At 40.5% G+C, this 22,971-nt stretch overlaps 1 protein-coding gene across 2 annotated transcripts in view; it reads right to left on the bottom strand.

Annotated features, from left to right (window-relative positions):
* The window catches only part of SLC2A13 (solute carrier family 2 member 13), a 136,265-nt gene that overhangs the window by 96,888 nt on the left and 16,406 nt on the right, over window positions 1-22,971 (bottom strand). For both annotated transcript variants that reach the window (XM_001232939.7, XM_040656984.2), the window contains exons 2-3: window positions 11,291-11,450; window positions 5,056-5,264 (exon numbers count right to left, since the gene is read on the bottom strand). In XM_001232939.7, the coding sequence (XP_001232940.3) occupies window positions 5,056-5,264; window positions 11,291-11,450 (369 nt within the window). The remainder of the gene's footprint in view (window positions 1-5,055; window positions 5,265-11,290; window positions 11,451-22,971) is intronic.

Raw genomic sequence — 22,971 nt, 5'->3', positions numbered from 1 at the left:
CTGTCCTAGACACAGCCCTGGGTGATGTGCTCTATGGGATGTTGTGCACAGGGTTGGACTACGTGATCTCCAGAGGTTCCTTCCAACCTCAATCCTTTTGTGATAAATTATCTGATTATATACCAAATTGAGTTAGTGTGCTTTCTCAAAATCAAAGTGCCTCTATGTTATATCTGATTGCATTGTATAAATTTTAAATTAACCAGAGGTATTCTTTTTTCATGGCTTCAATTAAAAATAAATTCCAGTGAAGACATGTCACTACGGAGGAAGAATTTTTGGTCTTAAGAGACAGGAATTAATTCTACAGCTCAAATAGTTAAACTATGTGAATGAAACAATGACATTTCTTCAGATACCTCATCTGTTGGCTGTACTCTCCCACAAAACCAAAGGCAAAACTGACTTGGTTTTGCAAAGCCCCTCACATTGGTATTGTCACAAATAAGAATGTCAAGCTTGCAATCATATGGAGTTTGGGGTTTTCTTGGATAAATCTTTAGTGCATCTCTTTTCTGTTGCCTGAAAGACTTTAACCCAGTTTCTTGGTTCCAGGTAACAGCAGCCACTCAACCTCATAAAAGAGGGATTCATTCCAAACAAGGATTAGAGCGCCTACAACTGAAATGGCTCAGAGCTTTGTACAGTCCTTCTACAGCATAACAGTACTACCAACTTTCATTAAATAAGATTCCAGCTGATGTCCAATAATAAGCATGTCTCTATCTTTTTGAATTCCAGGCATGTCAGGCAATTGCATAGGATAAAAAGGACTCCCAGAAGCAAGGGGAGTATTATGATTAATAATGAAAGTACTGAAAGCTTCCAGCATCTCCCTGGGGAGATGTATGTCAAATGGTTGCAGCCAAAGCCATAGGCAGAAATACTGACAAGTTAAAATACTTCTTAAGCAGAAAAGTTGCAAGAAATATAAATATACTGTAGCTGGGAAGGCTATCTTCCCTGACAATACCCTATTTTAGCTGACAGTTAATTGGTAAAGTTATAAGTTGAAAACTAATGGTAATGAGGTGATTTTTCTTTTAAATCATAACGCATTCATCTCCTGCAGGGAAATACAAAACCTGAAAGAGTAGACTGACTCACAGATCAGATAGTAAATTCAGCAAAGAAGGGAAGTGAGCGAAGCTGAGAGTGAGTGAAGTTTACAGGATTTAAAGAATAGTATGGATATATTGTTCTCAAAAAAAAAAAGAAAAAGAAAAAGAAAAAGAAAAAGAAAAAGAAAAGAAAACCCTTGGTCTATAACATTTTTCTTTTTTTAACAAAGAATTACTGGAAACATAAGAAAAGACCTCATCCAGAAGCAGCAGCCATTACAAAACATTCTGGTTCAGAGACAAAAGGGTAGGTTTAATGATCCTACAGTGCAATTACACATTTTCTAAATCACTCAGTGTACTTCCACAGAAGCAGCGTGGTTCCACACACTGCTAAGCCAAGCACACTTTTTACATGGCCAGAATTACAGAGCATAACGTGCAAATAAAAACATCTACATGATCAGACATTGGCACATATCTGTGTGCATAGAAGCCTACTATAAAATGTCTATCCCAAGCCATAGTGGAAAGGTTCATGAGTCTCAAGAGTAATTCAGAGGTCAGAAAAATGTGGAATAAATAGGACTGGGGGAGATTACACTGCTCTCCTAGTGTAACTACGATCCATGCCTCTACGTACTTTATTTACACAGATACAAATGCCTAATCTTAACAAATTATATTTATTTTGTCAGACATTGTGTTAGTACAATACTCACCACCACTGATTTTGTGTGAAATATGGGGTATCCTGGCACATCACAGCTCAGTACTGGCACAAGAGGAGCATGTGGAAAAGTTGTGCAACTTGCAGGTACTTTCATCCAAAAAGATAAGTTAAAAAAATGACACTTTCCCACGTTTTTCTTTGAATACTGGAGATGTGTTAAACATTTGGGAAATAAACTATCAATCCCCAATTTCCCTATTGAACAGTAGCATGATTTCTTTCTGATTTGAATTTACCACTACGCTGGCAGCCCATAAAACTTTCACAAAGGTATGTATCGCTTCTGTTACTGTAAATCCACTCTAAAGTGCCTGCTCGAGAATTAAGATTACAAATCCCACTCTAATTCATTTCGCAGCACAAGTTATTTCATCTGTACCTGTATATTTAAGCCACTATAGCAGTGCTTACATGCAATGCTATGATCTGACTGCCAGTTCTTCACTAACATGCAGCACAGAACCTCAGCAGCAATGTTTAGCTAATTGGAGGAAAGAGTCAACCCCATTGTTGATGCTTTCCTGGCTCCAACCGCTTCTATTTTCTACCCTCCTCCCTCCTCTTAAGACTTCACGAGCCAAGCACTGGGGAACTTGCAAGATCTACAACCTGTTTAAAGGGAATGGCACATACCACTTAAAAACTACTGTTTCTCCCACTCTCAGGGAGCTCTCTCCTTTCTAAGGTCTCCCTCCGTAACCCTCCTACCCTTGATACTCCTATTGCCAGATCTCTTTGCAGTACAACCCTGTCATCTGAGACAATGATGTTAAGAGATGCTGATGAGCTGGACTTGACCTAATTGGTTTCATGACATTACTGCAAATGCAGTGCCTTCCTCCTCTGTTCTCAAAACGTGAGCTGTGACGCAGAAAGCAGTCATGGACTTTACAAACGCACAGGTTGCTTTAGGGGTACAGAACAGAGCATGCAAAGGTCGTATTCACTACTGCTAGAAAATGGTCATTTGTATAACCACTAAGGAGGAAAGTGTCACAGTCTGAAAATGCGAAAATCTAAGCTGCAGTCTCGGCAGTGGTGGTTTGGTTGAATGTATTGGAAAGGATAAAGAGATGTGAATCATTCACCCAACCCCACACTGGTACAAAAAGATGTTGCTGCTCAAGGCATTTCCATTGCTTTCAAGACAGAAACTGCTTGATGACCATACGGAAGCTGCAATGAACCTCTCTGGATTTATGACAGACATTAATATTAAACCTTTTTAAAAGTAGTTTAAGCAACACAGATGAAGTTCTCCTGTGATTCATTAGTTCAGTGACAAGAATAGCTGATGAAACAGTTACAAAAGGCAGATTTTAGTGTGGGACTAGGAGAATATGTTCCAGCTGCACCTTGTTACTCCCTTGTAGAGTCAGATACAGGCTTATTTTCACTTAGAAAATGCTGCCCTGAAGAACTGGCAAAGATGTTTATGTATCAGTTAATGAAGAAGAACATCTGTTCTTTTTCAAAAAAGGAAATGCCAAGAAAAGGAAATGGCACTATTACCTAAAAGTAAGCAGGACAATTTTTGATTTGCAAAGTTGTCTTTCATTGAATTCCACATATGAACAGGAAGTTGACTCCTGTACCATGCATTCCAAATTCAATACTGAATATCTAGACAGCTCCTCAAGAGATGAAGATGATTATATTTTAACATCACTTTTAAATACCACCTATAAGTCCCGGAAAGGTAACAAAATTAACGCATGTTTTGATGCTGACACTCAACAAATGTTTTTAGAACAACCAGGAGTGTGAGTTAAACGGGATGAAGAGCAAGTACAGCTAAGTTGCAATCAAAACCCAGAGTGACCATAACTCTGTAATGCCTATTTGCTAAGCATTTACAACAAGTGGGTAAGCAGGTATCCATAAGTACTCTCACTGAGTTGGAGACAGTCCTACCATAATCTTACAACAACGCATTTAATTTATAAACTGTGAAGCAGCAGCATAAAAAATGATTTAAAAGAGAGAAACGAGGTTGTGCTGTACAGCCCAATGACTGAAAGTATGGGACCAAACCAGCCAAGCACCTGCTTCTTTTATTTCTACAATGTTGATAAACATTAATACCAGACATTAAGTGACTCTCCGTGGAATCAAAACAGTTCAATGACTAATTAGGATGGAGAACCTTGGTACAAGACTCTTAAAACCAAGCTGTTCTAAGAATATCCACCTGAGCTTTTTGTCAAATCAGCTCAAAGGAACTTTTCTTTCCACTGCTAAAGAACCAAAAATAAAGTGTCCAAAAGCCAGAAGGATAATGGGAGAAACAAATCCAGCCGTGCTACAGATCAGTGATGAACATTTTGAAAATCCTTTCACTAGTATGCAGTAACTTCTTCAAGATACCTAATCTTCTATTGTAAGCTCCGAAGTTAAACTCAAGCAGGCAATGACATTGGATACTATCAGATAGAGGATCTCAGGTTGTAGAGCTGTAAAATAACTTGCATTTTTCTTTCCACATCCTGTGAGAAGTTATAGCACCATACTAACAACATTTAAGGAAGCAAGACCTAAGGTGAACCTCATTTTAGAAACTTAATTAAGATTCCTACCCTACTTCAGCACAAAGCTAAGAGAAATTACTTAGTAGTCAAGAAGATAGTCAATGGAATGGTAATCTTGCTTTATAATACATATCTATGTACACACAAAGTTTTGAGTAATTAGAGCATAAGGAACAGTGTGAAAGTATTTGATTAAGATGCTGCATTCCCTTGGGCAGACTAAGAAGACTTCAGAAGCTGCCCTTACTGAAAAATTATTACTATATTACATACCTAGTTTTGTAAATCTTTCCAAAACTGCTTAACTGCAATTATGATCAGCCACAGTATAGACTCTGGATAACGCAGGCATGTAAAATGCCTTCTGACCTTAATGGTTGCTAAATGTTTTTCTTTGAAGAGAGAAACTAAACTATTTCATTTCCACTCTTCAAGATGTGCATTCTTAAAATGGGTAATTTTTTGAGTGCAAGTCTCATGTAAATCTAGCTAGCGTAACTTGTAATCTTACAGACCTTTCCTTCTTCCTCACTTAAGAAACCAGAAATAAATTTAAAACTGCAGTATCACAGAAACATCTATTCAACTCTGAAATTACCAGTACGTGAGGCATATTAAATGGCAAAACTGTCAAGAACAGCAAACCCTCAGGCTCCCATAGGCTATGATGCAAAAATTTCTTCTCATTTCATCTCTTCATTGACTGACAGATGCCAATAAGCACTCAGCATACCTGCTCCAACTTCTTTTTCTTCTTCTTCAATGTTGTTTTTGATACTGTCATACTCCTCATCGATTGCCTGGTTGCCACGCATCTGAGACAGAATCCTCCGCGCTCTCTGAGTCTGCCCTTTCTGAATCAGCCAGCGGGGGCTTTCAGGGAGAAACAGGAAACCAAAGAACTGTATAACTGCTGGTACAGCTGACAGCCCCAACATGTACCTGGAAATAAAGAAATAAACAAATTTCTTGTATTTGCCTACAAGAGTGTGCTGTGAGAAGACACGCTTACAGCAACTCGGGCCGTAATTTCCAAACCAAACCTCATTCCTTTGCATTCATTATTGACAGAAATTAATCAGGCAAGAACGCTACTCTGGAAGTACTATAGAAAAAAGACCTTTGCTTTCTATTCCAGTATACCTCAGGATGTTCTGGATATTCTGCTGTCACTGAGCCAACAGTTGCTTGCCCAGAGAACACTAACTCAGACTCAACTCTCTGAAACATTCCAGTAGTTTGGAAACTGATATCCCTTCTGTGAAGATATAAGAAAAGAATTAACAGAAAAAGAAAGCAAAGGTATACAGAACAGATGGGTACTGTTGATGACAACAATGAGGCTGAAATTCTGCTCAGACATAATAAAAAAGATCAACCAAAAGCAGCCAACCATAATTGCTTAATTTGGTCAGCAAGTACAGACACACGTGGCCAGGGAATAAGCCTCTTGTGTAAGGAAATGGTTGTTTCTGACTGTAGACAGAAACGCTGAAAAAAGTTCATATAACCAGCACTGCATCCATTTACATTTGATCTTTCAGATAGTCTGCTCTTAAATGTTCAGCCAGATGAGGTGTTGTTTTAAATTAAAACAGCATTTTAAGCGCCCAGAGGGATTTCACTGTACACAGCATTAGTGCCAGGATTACTGGTGGAGGAGAGCTGCCCCTCCAGCAGCCAGCACTGCCACCTGTGCAGCGCTCACACACAACAGGACTTTCTCCAATTGAAGTGAGGCCAAAGGCCGTGGAAGATAAGCATATCACCATCTGTCATAGGTGGTTCTGGTCCTCACACTCCACGTTTTTATATTCCTTCAATAAAACACTAAAAACAATAACAAGAATTACAGAATAGAGCATAACGTCATTCTGCTTTTTAGATCGGACTTTTTCCCTACATCTGATAAACCGTTTGTGCTCGAAAGATTATTTTGGCTTCCATTAAAGACTTCAGATGGTGCTGGCATCATCTGTACATCACTGCAAACAAGATGGGTTTCACATCAGTGGTTATAACTGTTCCACCACCTCCAGAAAACAGTCTTCAGAGTGAATATCGGGGTAGTCTGTACTCATAAATAGGTTCACACCTTGAGATCAGTCAGGAAATTAGGGAGATGAGTAAATCTTTCCTCTAGCTTCTCTCACCGTGCACTTTCACACTGATGGTTCTGAATTCCCTCGCATGGATGTTTTTATAAAGTTGGCTATGCAATGAGATTGCTAATAGAGCATGAAAGAGAGCAGGATTGTTAATGGAACCCCCATTTCAGGGCAACAAACTACATGCATTTGACAAGTCCAAACGCATTTCAGATGAAAATGGAAAAAGACACACAAGCAACAGGGCAGAAAAATGGAGAATGGGAAAAAAATACAACACACAAAAGGTAAAGTAAAGAAGATGGCCACCCCTGGACAAGGTGTATGCAGGCCAGTCCTCCCATCCCCAAGCTGAGCTCTCAAGTTCCTCCTTAACCTGGCAGCATTTTCCAAAGGTTGTATAATTACATCTTGGTCTAGAAATAAAACTGCCAACAAGCCTCTCATTTTCAGAATGGCATAGCTCATCTTTAGTCAAAAAAATGAAAGCAGGAAGAAAATAAATTCAAAACGCAAACATTGTGGAAGGATTAATTGCTGAGCAGACTTCAGCCAGCATATCTAACAAGTGTCACTAATGTTCTCGTTCCTCATTCACTAATGGTCTCATTCATCTGTGTCCTCATCTCTTCCTATGCTCCTCCTCTTCCACAAACAGTACTTTGGAAGCTGCATACAGAATCACATCAATATATACAGTGCTGAAGCTCAATAAATAGTATATTCAGTGTCTGTGATTAGTGTGGTATTTAGAGAGCCTCTTCTATTTCAAGTGAAGAGTAGTCCAAAAACATAGAAATTAAAAGCACAACTGCTGTGTTCTGACAAACTGCAAGCAATATTTTAGCACATCTAAATATACGGATTTAGTCCCTGATACTCATATGACCCCATGTCTGTTCGTCCAAAGCCCTTCCATCCCTTAAATGCAGCAGAACCTTCAGAACTAAGCAGTCACATACCTGCAACTATTTTAGGAGTCAAAAAAAAAAGAAAAAAGCAAGATCCAGGCTGTTAATCTACCAGTTGGACTCTGGTGGGCTGTTTATCACAGAGAAGACAGAAAAGAAGCACAGAGAAAGTATTTGGTCACTAAAGGCAGTTTCCAACTGACATGTTTCTGGTCAAAGCAGAGCACAAGGAGCAGGCCAGAAGGAAAACATTCACTTAGGAGCATACGTCCACTCTGAGTTCATGAGCCCTTGCAATTTTCAGACCGAGCAGCTTTGATAGAACCAATTTAGTAAAAGCAGGCAATTTTGGACATTACGTGCTGTAAGCCAGCTCTCACAAATCTAATATAGTTCTTTCCTATATAGAGAATAAGACTTTGCTTTTGAAGTCAGATGTCTGGCAGACCTGAAAAAATCCACATGAAATTTAGTAAATCCACAGTAACACTCCTCCTTCTGAGACATACTGCTGCAACACTATTAAGATGAATTAGTAGTGTTTTATAAAGTAACTTGTCAGGTTCAATGTTTGTTTTCCTTTGCTTATTTTTAATTTAATATCCAGCATTTCCAAGAATAAACAGAATTAAAGTTCCTTTTTCTTTTTTTTCTTTCTAGTATACAGCCATTTGATCACTAAGAGCTACAATAATTGCTGTAATTCTTCTTATATGCGGCAACTCAGGAGTGAGCATCTGTAAACTCTCCCCAAGTGTATGTTGGACACTCTTTCCAAGTGAGGGCCCATCTGTACTCTGCTCAGTCTCAGGTTGCAGGCAGCTAGCTGTGGACACTGAAGTATGCAATCCCAAACCCACCACTCCAGCACTGCACCTGCGACTGCTTGGATGCTTCAGCATTAGCACAGTCTATTTCTGCCCAATGCATCTGAGAAGTGGAAATGACTACCTGTAAAGATTTTCAGAAGTCAGCTGGACAAAGGCCTGAATAAATAAATTCAGCCTGATTCACCTTAAGATGCTAACCCAGCTTGAGGAGCTGTAAGTTAGCCTCAACACTATGAAGTACCTTTCAATGGAATTTTTCTATGATTCAGAAAGTGCAGCATATCTATTCTTAGTTTTCCACAATTTATTTTTACTACCTTGAAAGTTGTAACATTTCCTTCCCTTTACCACTGATCTTGCACACAACTATGTCTTTTCTTCATGAAAAACGGGAGTCATAGAATCATTAAGGTTAGAAAAGACCACGAAGAAAAGACCATCACCTAATACAACCATCAGTCCATCACCACCATTCCTACTAACCCATACCGCTCAGTACCACATCTATCTCTTTTTTTTAAAGCCTCCAGGGATGCTGAGTTCACCACCTTCCTGAGCAGCCTGTTCCAATGCTTGATCAAGAATTTGATCAGGCCATGTGATGGCACTGAACAGCCATGGACAGACACACACACGTGGAAGAAACCAGTACAGAACAACAAGAGCGAGGAGCATCACAGTGGGAAGCACTACAGTTCTCATTGGCATCACTGGCCAGAATGACTTTAAGGGACTAAAATATGGTTCAAAGAATGTTTTATATGCCATTGTGTTATACTCACACATTGTGTTAATGACTGCTTACAAGGGTGGATAGTGATAGGACAAGGGGGAATGGTTTTAAACTAAGACGGGGAGATTTAGGTTAGATATTAGGAGGAAGTTTTTCACTTAAGTGAAGCACTGGAACAGGTTGCCCAAGGAGGTTGTGGATGCCCCATCCCTGGATGCATTCAAGGCCAGGCGGGATGTGGCTCTGGGTAGCCTGGTCTGGTGGTTGGCAACCCTGCACATAGCAGGGGGGTTGAAACTCGATGATCTTCATGGTCAGAGGGGCAGAATCACCTCCCTCGCCCTGCTGGCCATGCTGCTTTTGATGCAGCCCAGGATACAGCTGGCTTTCTGGGCTGCGAGGGCACATTGCTGGCTCATGATTTGTATTTATCTGAACAACTACACAAAAATACAGCTCAAATAAGATCAAAACTTGTTGGATATTTTACTAGCAATATTTTTCTTCCTATATGGTAGTATTTACTGACACACAGATTACAAACATATCTTTAGCTGGTAAGCATCAGCCCACTAACACAAAATAAACAAACAAACAAAAAAAAAAAAACATTAAATCCACAAATGCTTTTCCCAGCAGAATCTTTAACCTCTGAGGTAAACTGAAATCAAAATATCTGCCTAAAAAGAAAGTGCACAAATACCTGAAACAGTAACAGTGACTCAGAGCTTCATTTCTAAATAAATATCTTTGCTGTCCGTTCCTCACCACCCACCCCCTTGCATAGGGAGCTTTTACATTAGCAAATTACTCAGGCTAATAGTCAATTTCAATTAATAATGTAGCTACTGGATAATCGGTATTGGTTGTCAAATACTTTCATTTATTTTACCTAGCCATGCATTACTGCGTACCATTACCTTTTCTAAAAATTGAACATATTTCATTAACTGCAGAAAGGGATTAGCAATCCCCTACATTTTTCTTTCAGTGAAGTCATTTCTCCGTCCTCTACAACTGGAGGCACAGTCTGAGGGAGCATGCAGCTGCTTTTGCAATGACAAGGACATCAAAAGCTTCATGTGAAAATGTGAAATGCTATTTCCATTTCAGCTAGAAAGCAAAAAGCAGAGCTAGGATTGACTGTATTAAATAAAATCAGCATGACGTAACTTTTTTTCTTAAGGTCAGAATGTGACATCTTTTTACTTAAGCGGCAAAGGAAGCAATCACGTGAGCAGAAAGTAAAATCCTCAATGTTCTTGGATCTTCAGACATACACAGAATAAACTGTGGATTCACCCTGAAAACATTAACTTTTTGTTTTAATGCGTATTTCTTTACATATTAAAGAAAGATCACCTCTAAATACCTCTGTATACCAAGACCCACATGAATTGTCTCTAACTTAAAACTTCACCTCGTAATCCTTACTCAATTCCATTGAAAGTCAGTGAATGTAGTAATATTTATATTGCAAGCTCTTTTTTGGGGGGCGGGGGGGAAGGGGGGGATAGAGTGAGAGAATGCTTCATAGTAGGATTTTCAAATATCAAAAAGGTTCTAGACTGTAGCAACTGAAATTGAAGAGCCTATAACAGCACGCACCCTTTTCCCAAGAGAGATTCAATAAAAAAAGCAAACATAATCAGTGCAGGTTTCCAAAAGCTGGAATGTGTCCTACAAGTTACTCCTCCTACACATTTCTGTTAATTATTTTTTCACATCAGCACTGCAGCTAAATTACTGAGCTTCAGAAATGTCTTAACTCTCTCAAATGACACATCCCCATAGAGAAGGTAGGTGCAGTCCAGAAACTCTTAGGAATGCCTACAGGAAGGACAAAATATTCAGAAGGTAGAGTAAAAGAGATTCATAAATTGCATATAATCAAAAGTTTATAGTTAAAAGTTATACTACGATATCTGTAACTTCAGTTCTGATTAGATTACTACTGCTCAAATTAAGTGCGTTCAATATACACCTCTGTTCTGTGCATGTAGCATCAGTTACAGGAAACGTGCCTTTTGAAAAATCAGCATGTAATTATTCTAAACGCAAAAGGCAAGCTACTTTTATAAACATCGTGATGATAGTTCAAGCTTGTTGATGCATATGCATCATATGCAATGCATTGCTCATCCATTTTAAAGTTTAGTGAAACCAGAAAGCCTAAACATATTGTGAGTACTGTCTGAGTGAAGGCTTTATGTATATCATTTGGCAAGAGTTAATTATTAAAACTCCACTTCAGAATGCAGCTCTACCACTTCATATGTAAACGCTATGATGATAGCTGTCACTCACTAAAACTTCTTTCATTTATGTATCTAGCCTTGCCCAAACCATAACCACGTTCTGCTTTTAGCAATGAAGACTCACATACCTCCATCCGTCCTTCACGAGGTAGCTGAACAGTCCATCCACGACGCTTGCAAAAAACTGCCCTCCAGTGATGAACAGAGTGTTAATGGTGACTAATCTGCCTCTTAAGTGCGGTGGAGCAACTTCTGCGATGTACACAGGCACTGTCATAGATGCTACACCTACAAGAATAAGTTAAACTACATTTAGGAAACTGAAAGAGATACTACGTTCTTTTTATTTTTATAGAGCTACGGCATGGTTTTCACCTTGAAGAAAACACAAAGCTAAGCATCATTGTTATTATTACTACCATTATTTGTAATTTTATTATTGTTATTAAGAATGAATTCTTTTTTGACTTCTCTGGAGTTTAAAACTACCCCATAATGCACTAAGAGCTCTAATACCATCAGAAGGCAAAGACTGAGGCTAAAGCACAGCCACCTTTGATTCTCTCTTAATACCAGTAGTATCTCCTATGAATTAAGCACTGGCTCTAGATGAGCCACTTGTACAAGAGATACGCCCATGGGAAAACAAACACGGGCACACAACCACGAGCCTAAGAGCAGAACTTCAATGACATATAAAGAGCAAGGCAGGGCACAGCTCATGCTTCAGTGGTCCACATCCACCAAGAAATCCACAGTCACTTCCACAAAATCCACAGAAATTAGTTTCCCTATTTCATTAAAAGAACCAACAGCAATGAAGAACCATCCTGCAATGATTTTTTTTTTTTTTATTTTTGTAAAAAATGGAAACACGTTGGCACTGCATGCACAAATCCACATTTCTACTGAAGCTGAGCAACCACCTCCTCCAGTCCATCCTTCCCCCAGCACCAAGGCCAGCTGACAGAGCTGCTGGGGCCTCCCAGAGCCCAAGCAAGGAATACAGATTGGTTAATAAGATATTCTGGTGCTCAGAAAATCATTTATTACAGTGCGTGTTTGCAACAACCTCTCTGCATGAGAGCCTGGTTCCCAGGGCAGAGCTCCTGGGACGCACCGCTGCCTCCTCCCGCTATTGAAAGAGCAATTCACAAACAACGCAAAAACACACAGAAGTGTCACCAAAGAAAAAAAAAAAGATTAAAAATGTATTTAATCTTTTTTCAAATTGCAGCAGAACGCACCAAGGAGAAGAGCATCCAAATAGCCCTTTGGAATTCAGAAGTGTATTTTCTAACATTCCACCATTAGGGATACTCCTCTCGTGTCTTTCACAGTAGCATTTCAACTAATTACAATTAAAGTGATGGAGACAGCATACGAATAAGAGAAAGGCCTTTACAGGAAAGTGGAGGGTCACATTTGCTTTCTCAGAACAAAACCATCAGCCACGGACCAAACAGAGAGAGCTAAGAAAGGCTCGGCAGTAGAATGAGCTCCAAGCAGTCCCCTGGCGCAGCCTAAACGTGCTTCCAGCAATCACTGCGTCTAGCAATTCATTTACTAGGGACATCTGATATCTCTGGAGGGTATCACTTTTTGTATGCTTGGGGTTTTTAGATACCATTCATATTTTGTTCTCCTCTACTCTGAGCAGTCCTCACTAAATGGCCACAACACCTCTGACACAGAACCAAGAAGTGATTGAATTCAGAGTAGTAGGAATGACATGGGAGACCAAGTTCCTCCAACAAGCAGCTTGTGCGTACAGAAACAGAACTGGGTCTTGCAACCTGTATATGTACAAGGAAGAAAAACGTTGTGTTTCTCTCTTTTGAGGGACCAAAATAAATCCAACCTTATGCCTGTTTCTTGGAGGCTATTGGAAGTCGGTCCAGCCCACCCATTTCCAACCCCTGCCGTGGGCTGGCTGCCCCCCACCAGCTCAGGCTGCCCAGGGCCCCATCCAACCCAGCCCTGCGCGCCTCCAGGGATGGGGCACCCACAGCTCTCTGGGCAGCTGTACCAGTCCTTACCACTATCTGAGTAAAAAAATTTCCCTGACATCTAATCTAAATCTCCTCTCTTTCAGTTTAAAGCCATTCCCCCTGGTCCTATCACTATCAGACTGTATAGGAAGTCAACCCCCTCCTGCTTGTAAGCTCCCGTCAAGTACTGGAAGGCCACAATGAGGTCTCTCCAGAGCTTTCTCTCTTCCAAGCTGAACAAGCCCAGCTCCCTCAGCCTTTCTTCACAGGAGAGACGCTGCAGCCATCTTCAAGACCCTCCTCTGGACTTGCTCCAACAGCTTCACATCTTTCTTGTGCTGGGAGCCCCAGGCCTTGACACAGTATTGCAGGTGGGTCTCATGAGAGCAAACTATAGAGGACAAGCACCTCCCTTGCCCTGCTGGCCACCCCTCTTTCAACGCAGCCCAGGATGCTGTTGGCCTTCCAACAGTTGGCCCATCCAACTCTTTCTGAAGGTTGATTTTATAGAGGATCTGCAGAGAAATCATTTGAAACATGACAGTCAAAATTGTTTCCAAGGCATCCAAGAAGCAGAGTCACACCATAGTACAGATCAGCAGGTATGGCCCATTGCAGAGCACACTGTCAGCCTGTTAGCCATGTTTAACCTAGCACTCGCCATTCACTGAAAAACTAGAGCCTATTGGAGATACGTGATCCAGCCCCGACTGCTCAAGCTAGGCCAGCTACAGCAGATTGCCCAGGTCCATGCTGACAAAGCAAAAGTGTCCCTACCCATGGCAGTGTGGGGTGGAATGAGAAAACCTCTCAAGGTCAATTCCAGCCCAAAACCTTCCATGACTCTGTGCTCAGTTAGGCTGTGGTCATCTCCACAGGTGGATCCAATCTCCAACCAATGTGATTCTGTGACTTCCACATCAGCTTTCTCACCTTGAAACTTTTCACATCGTTGCTGTACATCTTGCCTTATACTCTGACCTTATTGCCCCTATTGAGTTTCTCAAAACCCAGAGGTTCAAAACATCCAAACAATTTCTTTCTGCTCAACCTCAGCTGAGCAGAAAAACAAAAACAAACAAACAAAGAAAAGGTTGTGTGTTTCCATTTAACATTTAGAAATCAAGACATATGCATTTCTACTCTGAGTCTGAAACAGAGAGCAGCAGGTTTCAGGAAACGGGGGAAGGCGAGTAGGAAAGCCTCCCCAGTTTGACTGGCTGCCATCCAACAAATGCTATCACAGGAAAGGAAAGTTATATCTAAAAAAAATTGCCAAGAAAGAAAAAAAAGCTATTCTGAGACAGAATTTGGGAAAAAATCGTATCACTTAAAGTAAAAAATGTCATATTTCAGACTTCATAATGTTACTCCTACTACAGTTTTGCTTTCAGCTGCCTTAGAATATATTCTGCAGATTTTCCTCTTTCAACTTATGACCCAGAACAGTGTAGGAAGGCAAGTTAAATAGGTATAAAAATATCTAAAATACATAACCAGTACTCATTAAGTAGTTATTTTAATGGACAAATATTAAGCAAATTTGAAAGCAAAGAACAGCTTTCCTAGCAGAATAAATATGGCTGCAATGTAATCTTTTCTTAATCTTTCATATGAGAATGCTTTCATTTACACTTAGATGACATTTTCTAATATGCTCTCACTGTTAAACTGCTCACGCCAAATAAAAGAATCTTGCTGCAGGCACATGTATTGCTATCTAACTAATAAAGCTCATAAGTGACAAGATGTGAAGAAAAGAAAATGAAAACAATTAACTGGAAAGCTGTCAGGGGAAGTTCAAACTCCACATTGTGCACAACAGCTATAAATTCTGAGAAAACGCAGCAGACACCCCAGTCCTTATTCATTGCAATGCATTAGCCTTACGACCTCAGCAAAGAATATGGTTCAAAAATATATATAACAGAAGGTTCTTTCAAATTAGACCACAGTTAGTTAGTTGCATCTAATTGCTATTCAAACAACATTAGACAACAGGACAGACTGAAGTCTCGGTATTCAAGTGTTTTTTCCATACCTAAAACAGTCCCTTCAGACACTAATTACTAGTGCTGTCACTGTAATCTGCAGATTTACCATTAGAAAGCAGTTAGGAGAGTGCACAGCTCAATTTTAAAACAATCAGTGGAAAGCAGGTGTGAAAAGGCATCCTAAGAGTAACATTAACATCCAGCGAGGTATTCTCAGTATGAACATGTATGCATTATAAAGAGTTCGTTGAGAAGTCCAGAAGTCAACAGGTTTAGGGACAGGAAAGTTAAAAAGATCATGAAGGAGAATCCCTACAATAATTAGGACAAAAAGGAAGATCTGCCCGCTGTAAGTGAAGATCAGGTTCGAGTCCATCTAAAGAACCTGAAGATGCACAAGTCCATGGGATCTGATGAGAGCCATCCATGGGTTCTGAGGGAAGTGGCGGATGAAGTTGCCAGGCTGCTATCCATCATATTTGAAAGGTCATGGCAGTCTGGTGAAGTTCCCACTGACTGGAAAAGGGGGAATATAACCCTATTTTCAAGAAGGGAAAAAAAGATCTGGGGAACTACAGGTCAGTCAGTCTCACTTCTGTGCCTGGAAAGATCACGGCGCAGATCTTCCTGAAGGCCCTACTATGGCACAAGGAAAATAATGATGAGATGATTGGTGGTAACCAGCATGGCTTCACCAGAGGCAAGTCATGCCTGGCAAACTCAATGGCCTTTTATGATGGAGTTACAGCATCAGTGGATAAAGGAAGAGCAACTGATGTCATCTATCTGGACTTGTGCAAAGCATTTGATACTGTCCCACACAACACCATGGTCATCAAATTGGAGAAAAATACATGTTTCCTCCACTTTCTGGATAAGGAATAGGCTGGATGGTTGCACTCAGAGTTGTTGTCAATGGCTCAATGTCCAAGTGGAGACCAGTGACGAGCAGTGCTCCTCAGGGATCAGTGCTGGGACTGGTGTTATTTGACATCATTGTAGGCAACGTGGACAGTGGGATTGAGTCCAGCCTCAGCAAGTTTGCAGATGACACCAAGCTGAGTGGTGCAGTTGACACCAGAGTAAAGGGATGCCATGCAGAGGGACCTGGGTAGACTTGAGAGGTGTGCCCATGGCAACCTCATGAAGTTCAACAAGGCCAAAGTGCAAGATCCTGCACCTGGGTCAGGGCAATCCCAAGCATAAATACCAGTTGGGTGGAGAATGACTTGAGAGCAGCTCTGAAGGAGTTGGGGGTGTCAGTTGATAAAAAACTCAGCATGAGCCAGCAATGTGTGGTTGCACCCCAGAAGGCCAACTGTACCTTGGATTGCATCAAGAGAAGTGTGACCAGCAGATCAAAGGAGGTGATTCTCCCCCTCTGCTCTGCTCTTGTGAGACCCCACCTGGAATACTGCATCGAGTTCTGGGGCCCCCAGCACAAGAAGGACGTGGAGCTGTTGGAGTGGGCTCAGAGGAGGGCTATGAAGATGATCAGAAGGCTGGACTACCTCCCTTATGTGGACAGGCTGACAAAGCTGGGGTTCTTCAGCCTGGATAAGAGAAGGCTCTGGGGGAAAGTTATAGCAGCCTACCAGCACCTGAAGGGGGCCTACAGGAAAGCTGCAGAGGGACTTTTTATAAGGGCAGGTAGTGACAGGACAAGGGGAAATTGCTTTAAACTGAAAGAGGGTAGATTTAGACTAGTTATTAGGAAGAAATACTTTACTACGAAGCTGGTGACACACTGGAACAGGTTGCCCAGAGACATAGATGCCTCCATCCCAGAAGCATTAAAGGCCAGGCTGGGCAGGGCTTTCAGCAACCTGGTCTAGAGGAAGGTGTCCCTGCCTATAGCAGGGGAGTGGAACTACATGATCTTAAAGGTCCCTTCCAACCCAAACCATTCTATGATTCTATGGAATTTAAAAGCATATTAAAAAGAAAATAGATTAATGTAGCAAAACAAAAAGATTAAAGGTAGAATCCAAGTTTTTCTTCATAAAAAGCATTTGGGAATAAATACCAGGGAGATGGAATAATTACGTAAGACTTTTGTTCAAGATCAGATGAGTACCAAACACACCCTGCAACAACTAGGACTTCCACCACAGCTCAGATGGTGTCTAGCCAACAGGAGGGAAGGAGCATCACGTAAACAGATGAGCAACAAAAGCTGGAGACAGGATATTGAATGAGATGCGCTGTTTCTCCTAACGTAATTAAAAAGCTCTAAGGTACCAGAGATGTAAGTGTCTGCCATTTCAGGAGCATCAACAAATAACTAGCAGCAGCAAAAACACTGGGAAGGACTGGGAGGGATTCTTGACATTTTTGTTGTTGTTGTTGTTGCTATATTGATTATCATAAAAAAAAAATCATAAAAACAAAACAAAAAACGTCATACAACTCACAATTGTCAGCCTTTTGTGCTTTGGAATAAAGAGGGCTGCTTGTTAAATAGAAGCACTAAGGAAACCCACCCAGGAGCTGGTGCATCTACGAATCATTTTGTTGTTCTGTTCCTCCTTCCATCAGCTCATACCAACTCCTTGCACCAATACAACCAAACCCACCGGTAAAGCGGAGATATGGTCAGTTCACCGTAAGACTCAGAGCCTTCACTGACCCAAAGGCAGAACCATGCACAATAACAGAGATGGGCCTGAACTACTGTGGGACCCCAGATCACCCAGTTCAAAAATAAAATTGGGCTTTGAAGCACAAAAAACAAATGCCAAAGATACTGCTGGCTCTGTTTCTCTGCTCTCACGGTACAGTAGTGAAGCCATTAATCATTAACAATGAACAGTCACAGCTCATTAAAGAAAACTATATTGTTAAAGGTTCCAAATAAATAATCAGAAATAGAAATTATTAAAATGCTTCCTTTCATAATAACAGTCACAGGGAATGAGGAGTTATATGCTAACATATAAAGCTGCACTGAAGTACTTAAAAAAACCCACATGTAACTATTGTCTTGGTTAACATCTCTATCTCCTACCTTAAAGTGAAATGGTAAGAGCGAATTTTCTTTACAACGTTAAACTTTAATACAAGCAACTTTCAAAGTTCACTTCATTAAGAAGTTGCCTGTGGCAATTTGTGCTCCCTGTAAGGGCTCCAAGCAGCCACAGCTAATGGCACCATACAGGATCTGGGGAGGGCATCTGATGAAGAGTGAGTTCATGGGAAAGAGAATCAGGAATAAAATATTAATAGACAGCTGAAGGGATATTGTTATGCTATGAGAAAGTTGGAATTGGAACTTAAGGTGTGACTTTTGGATTGGTTTTAATTAAACAGGTAATCTGAAAGTCTTTTTGATGCTGGATATACAATATATACTTAGTGCTTGGAAGCACTATTGATCCCAGGAGTACATCAGATGATACAGATTTCCATCACGTGTATTCTTTCTGTTGTATTCCCCACACACGATCCTATAAGGTTTATACTTTGCTTCCCACAGAATATAAAATAAAATAACAATAAATAAATAAATAAATAGAATAGAATAAAAATAAAAAAGGCATTCCTGCCAAGGGAAAAGTTTGGAACACTGCTGACATCTGAGCACAAACATCCAGGAAGGTGAGGGCAGGAAGCTCAGCATGCTGGAAGAACCAGCAGTTCCACAATAATCCTGTATTCTTCTGCCAGTCTCTAGGAGAATTATTTAAGTAGTTTGTGGGAGATGAATGTCTCAGTAACTAAGGACACATTTTAACTGCAAAGAGTATTTGCTCTAAAAGACCACCAGCTTTCACAACTACACGCGTGAGCTGGATTGCTCCACAGACTGCTCTGCAACATATTGTAAAGTCATCACCAATTCTAAGGATTCACGAAAACAAAAATAGAGCCTTTATGTAGTCTCATAGAGTCCTTTTCTGTCATTACAGTTAACACTCCAGCTTTCAGTAATGACAGTCAGCCTGAGGGGACATTAGAGTGCCTCATTACACAAGCTAATGGGAAATATTTGAGGAAGCAGCATATTTGTACGCCGTTCTAGTACACTAACCACTTGCCTGGCAGATAAAATTGAAACAGCTCTTACTTGAGTCAGGGGAAAGGCTCAGTCCCTCAATACCGAGGCTTTCCACCAACCACACATACCTAATAAAGGCATTCACAGCAGTTTAAAATTGGTTCCTGAAAGCTACATCAGGGATGACTGGCAGCAGATCTCCCATTCCAGTCTCTTCCCATCATCAGATGAGCACAAGCTGTGTTCTTCACAGCAACACGAGTGCACTGGGCTGCAGCACAGCTCTGAAACACCTCAGGGCAATGGGACAAACCACTAGCACTAAACCCACATTATTTTGGGAGAATATCAATCACAGGAACCTGCAGATTTAAGCACAGTTCCTCTCTACGGGGCTCTGGTGTCAGAAGACTTCACCAAAGCCTCCAACTTCATTTAAACGCAGACTTATCAAAGCAGAAAGAACTAGTTCATCTCAGAGAACCTGTGCTACTGAACACCTGACACCCAAAGCTGTTGCAAATCATAGAATTGCTCAGGTTGGAAAAGACCTTAAAGATCACCAAGTCCAAGTGCAACGTAACCATGCTACCTTAACTCTAAATCCTTACATTCCTGGCCTAAACCAAAGCAACCATTAACGTCAGTGCCAAAAGCCTGCGCTACTATACAGCAATCAGCTGTGAAGGAGTCCAAGCGCTGATATTGCTTCAATTTTTTGAAAGCACCTTATGTGAATGAGCCGGGATGAGTAACTCCTCCTGTTCACTTGAAGGTTTTTCAGCATTGTGTGTATCAGCAAGGATTGAGAACACAGAATTACTATTCACCAAAAAACCTCCTCCAAAATTGTGTGCTACTAGAAATGACCACAACTTTCATTTGTAGGTGAAAAACTAACAGCAGCAAAATCAGCCCTTGTGAATTACATCACATATACAAACTCTCCTTTGATCAAAAGTTACAGTAAAAACAGTGACACAATTCTTGCGTAAGAGAAGCGCTAAAAATCTTCTGACACCTTCAGGGCAAGGAGAGCATAAGGAAAACCACCAATTACAGCAGAGAGACATAAATACACCACAGACTGAGTCATCATGAGGGAATTACTCATTACAGTACTTAGGGGAAAGGGAAAAGCGAGCCTAGAAACCTGCAGTAAGACGGAGGAGAACCTACCATTTAAAGGCTAGATTGTCAAAGTACAGTAAAATACAGCCTGGTTTGTTTTACTGCTTTCTTAGTTGATTAATATATTATTACCTTTTTTAAAACTTTTATTATCATTATTATTATGAGCAAAAACATGAACTCATACATAAAAATTTGCAGGAATCTTTTATTTATAATACACAGTAAATTAAAATCATTATTCACAGCCAGAAAACCTCCAGTATTCCATCAAATAACATCCGTACATAGAAGGGAATACAAGGTATGCCACAACCTGTAGACACCAAAAGAGTAAGTAGGAGAGCTAAGGGGAGGAAATACTTCTCCTGTAAGATTTCCAGAACAGGAAGAAGGGAAAGAATTTTACACAAAGGCAAATAGAACTAAGAACGTTGAGTGTTGAACTAAGAATGTTGTTAAGGTCAGATGAAAATAACTGTAGTGAAGTGTTAGAACCGCTTCAATTATGGAATCCCCATCCAACTTCAGCCTCAACGTTAGCACTGCAGAGCAGTTCTTTCTGGATCACAGTCACGCTGCTATCAGGTAGTATTTGATAACTTGCAGCTCCCAACATTGAATGGGATATTTTTTTTCCCCTGAAATGAACCAGGGAGGAAGAGAGGAGTTATTAACAGCACTCCTAGGAAAGCCAAAACGGAAGAAAAAAAAATCTCAAGAGATATGCACACACATACAGGAGAGGGAGCATCCCTGAAGTTCAATACTGAAATTGCTATGGCTCTCTGTACCTGACTGGTATCAGAAATTGTGATGAATTGCATTTTTGAACCACTACAAGAAAACAAGATTAACTATCAGACTGAAAAACAATGAAGAAGTTCCAAAAGCACTGAAGTAGAAAGCTCTAATTAGTTTTCTTTCCGAATTAATTTTAATCAAGCACTACTTGCAAAGATTCTGGGAACTTACAAGCTGTGGAAGATCTGTCATTGTGAAACAGCAAAGCAGCACGGGTTTGTGTAAAAAACAACCTTGTGCAACCTTTCTTTTAAATCATATTATTGAGATTCTCACTTAAAGAAAATAAGAGCATTTTATCTTTCTTCCACTTGAAAATTATAAGGAAAACTACTAGGTTGTATTTATGATGGCCTGAATAAACATGCAAGACAAGCCCTACTCCATTGTAAACTGAGAGAGGAGCTTTCAGTTTTAATAAACAGTGATTGATATCAGCAGTGCTTTGCTTTCCCATCAGCAGGTGCAGAGCTGGCACAGCACACCTGCTCGCTCACACCTAGCAAAACAAGCAGGCCAACGCGGCCATGTCCCAGGGTAGAGACCAGGAGCCACCTCCCCTTCCTGCAAGGCGCTGGGCACAGACACACATCCTGGTCCCAATAGCCCTTACCCACCTGCACTCGTCACCTGGTGGCTGACATTTTCCCTTTCACAGGGAAAAAAAGATATTTAATGAAACAGGAAGGAGCTTTACTTTAAAAGCATGCCTTGAACTTACACCCAAAAGCCCTACATTTTCAGCTAAGGAATAACTTAGTTTCAGCTGCATCTCTTTCTATAGGTGTAGTGATGAAAACAGGTGAGCCAGTTAACTTCTCTGTAAACTGCTTTGGGTTTCAATGAATTCAATGGAAGTTCAGCAACTGACTGAAAATCCCAATGTGCAGCTTCAGATGAAGAGAAGGCTGCATTCTCCTATTTACCACCAGTCTTTAATTTCAAAAACGAATCTAAAAAGTAAAGCCAATCTCATTACAAACAATATTTTAGAGAATAACTACAAAGTAACCCTGAGTGTGTTTGTACCCTGTTCTGGAACGCCATTTATAAAAACACTCTCTAGTTTATGTTCCCAGTAATTTCATGCTTGCAATGTGCAGATACATTGCAACTATCAATGTAGAAAACCGTGCCTTGATACAAATTACTGTATTTAGTTACCCACTTACGCAAGGATCATTTCTAGGAGGACTGGTACCAGTGATAGGGTTTTACAGCTACTGCTCTAAAATCAAGGAACGACCTAAAATCTGACTTAAAAAAAAAAATGTTTTCAATTACGTTATTATAAAGAAAGTAACATTCATGAATTTAAGTATTATTACAGTTAAAATACACGAGACACGGGCAATGCTGAGATTCTTTCCATAGTAGGTATTTCACACACAACGTCACGTCTCTATGCTCCGCTTAAAGTAAGTGATCAACATAGAGAAGATAAAACACGTTTTTGACCATGCAGAAAAATAAATGGTGTTTACATGCAGAGCACTGGAGTTAGGAGTGGAGGGGGGCAGAAATCAGTGCTCAATTTGCTCAAGATATGTAGGCTGCTCCAAAAGTAATGCCTCCTGTTTTATTTCCATGGAAACTACAACAGCTACGAAGAGCACGATAACACTGTTTGATAGAGTCAACTCTCAGCTACAAGACACTATTTTTCAGCAGTCACCACCAATAGCTATACATTTTTGCCAGTAATGAAGAGTCTGCATGATGCACTCACAAAAATCTACACCAGCAGAGGTGATCATTTCATAGCTGCTATGATGGCACTGTTAGAAAAATGCTGCCCAAGCAGTCCATCTTTCATCAGCCTGAACAGATGGAAATCAGAAGGCACAAAATCTGGACTACATGGTGGTTGTGGTTGGACAGTCCAGCCAAGA

This window comes from Gallus gallus, chromosome 1 (genome assembly GCF_016699485.2).
Source record: "Gallus gallus isolate bGalGal1 chromosome 1, bGalGal1.mat.broiler.GRCg7b, whole genome shotgun sequence".
NCBI classification, from domain to species: domain Eukaryota; kingdom Metazoa; phylum Chordata; class Aves; order Galliformes; family Phasianidae; genus Gallus; species Gallus gallus.
Note: the sequence above shows the minus strand (reverse complement) of the source record. Positions and strands in the feature narration are given on the sequence as shown.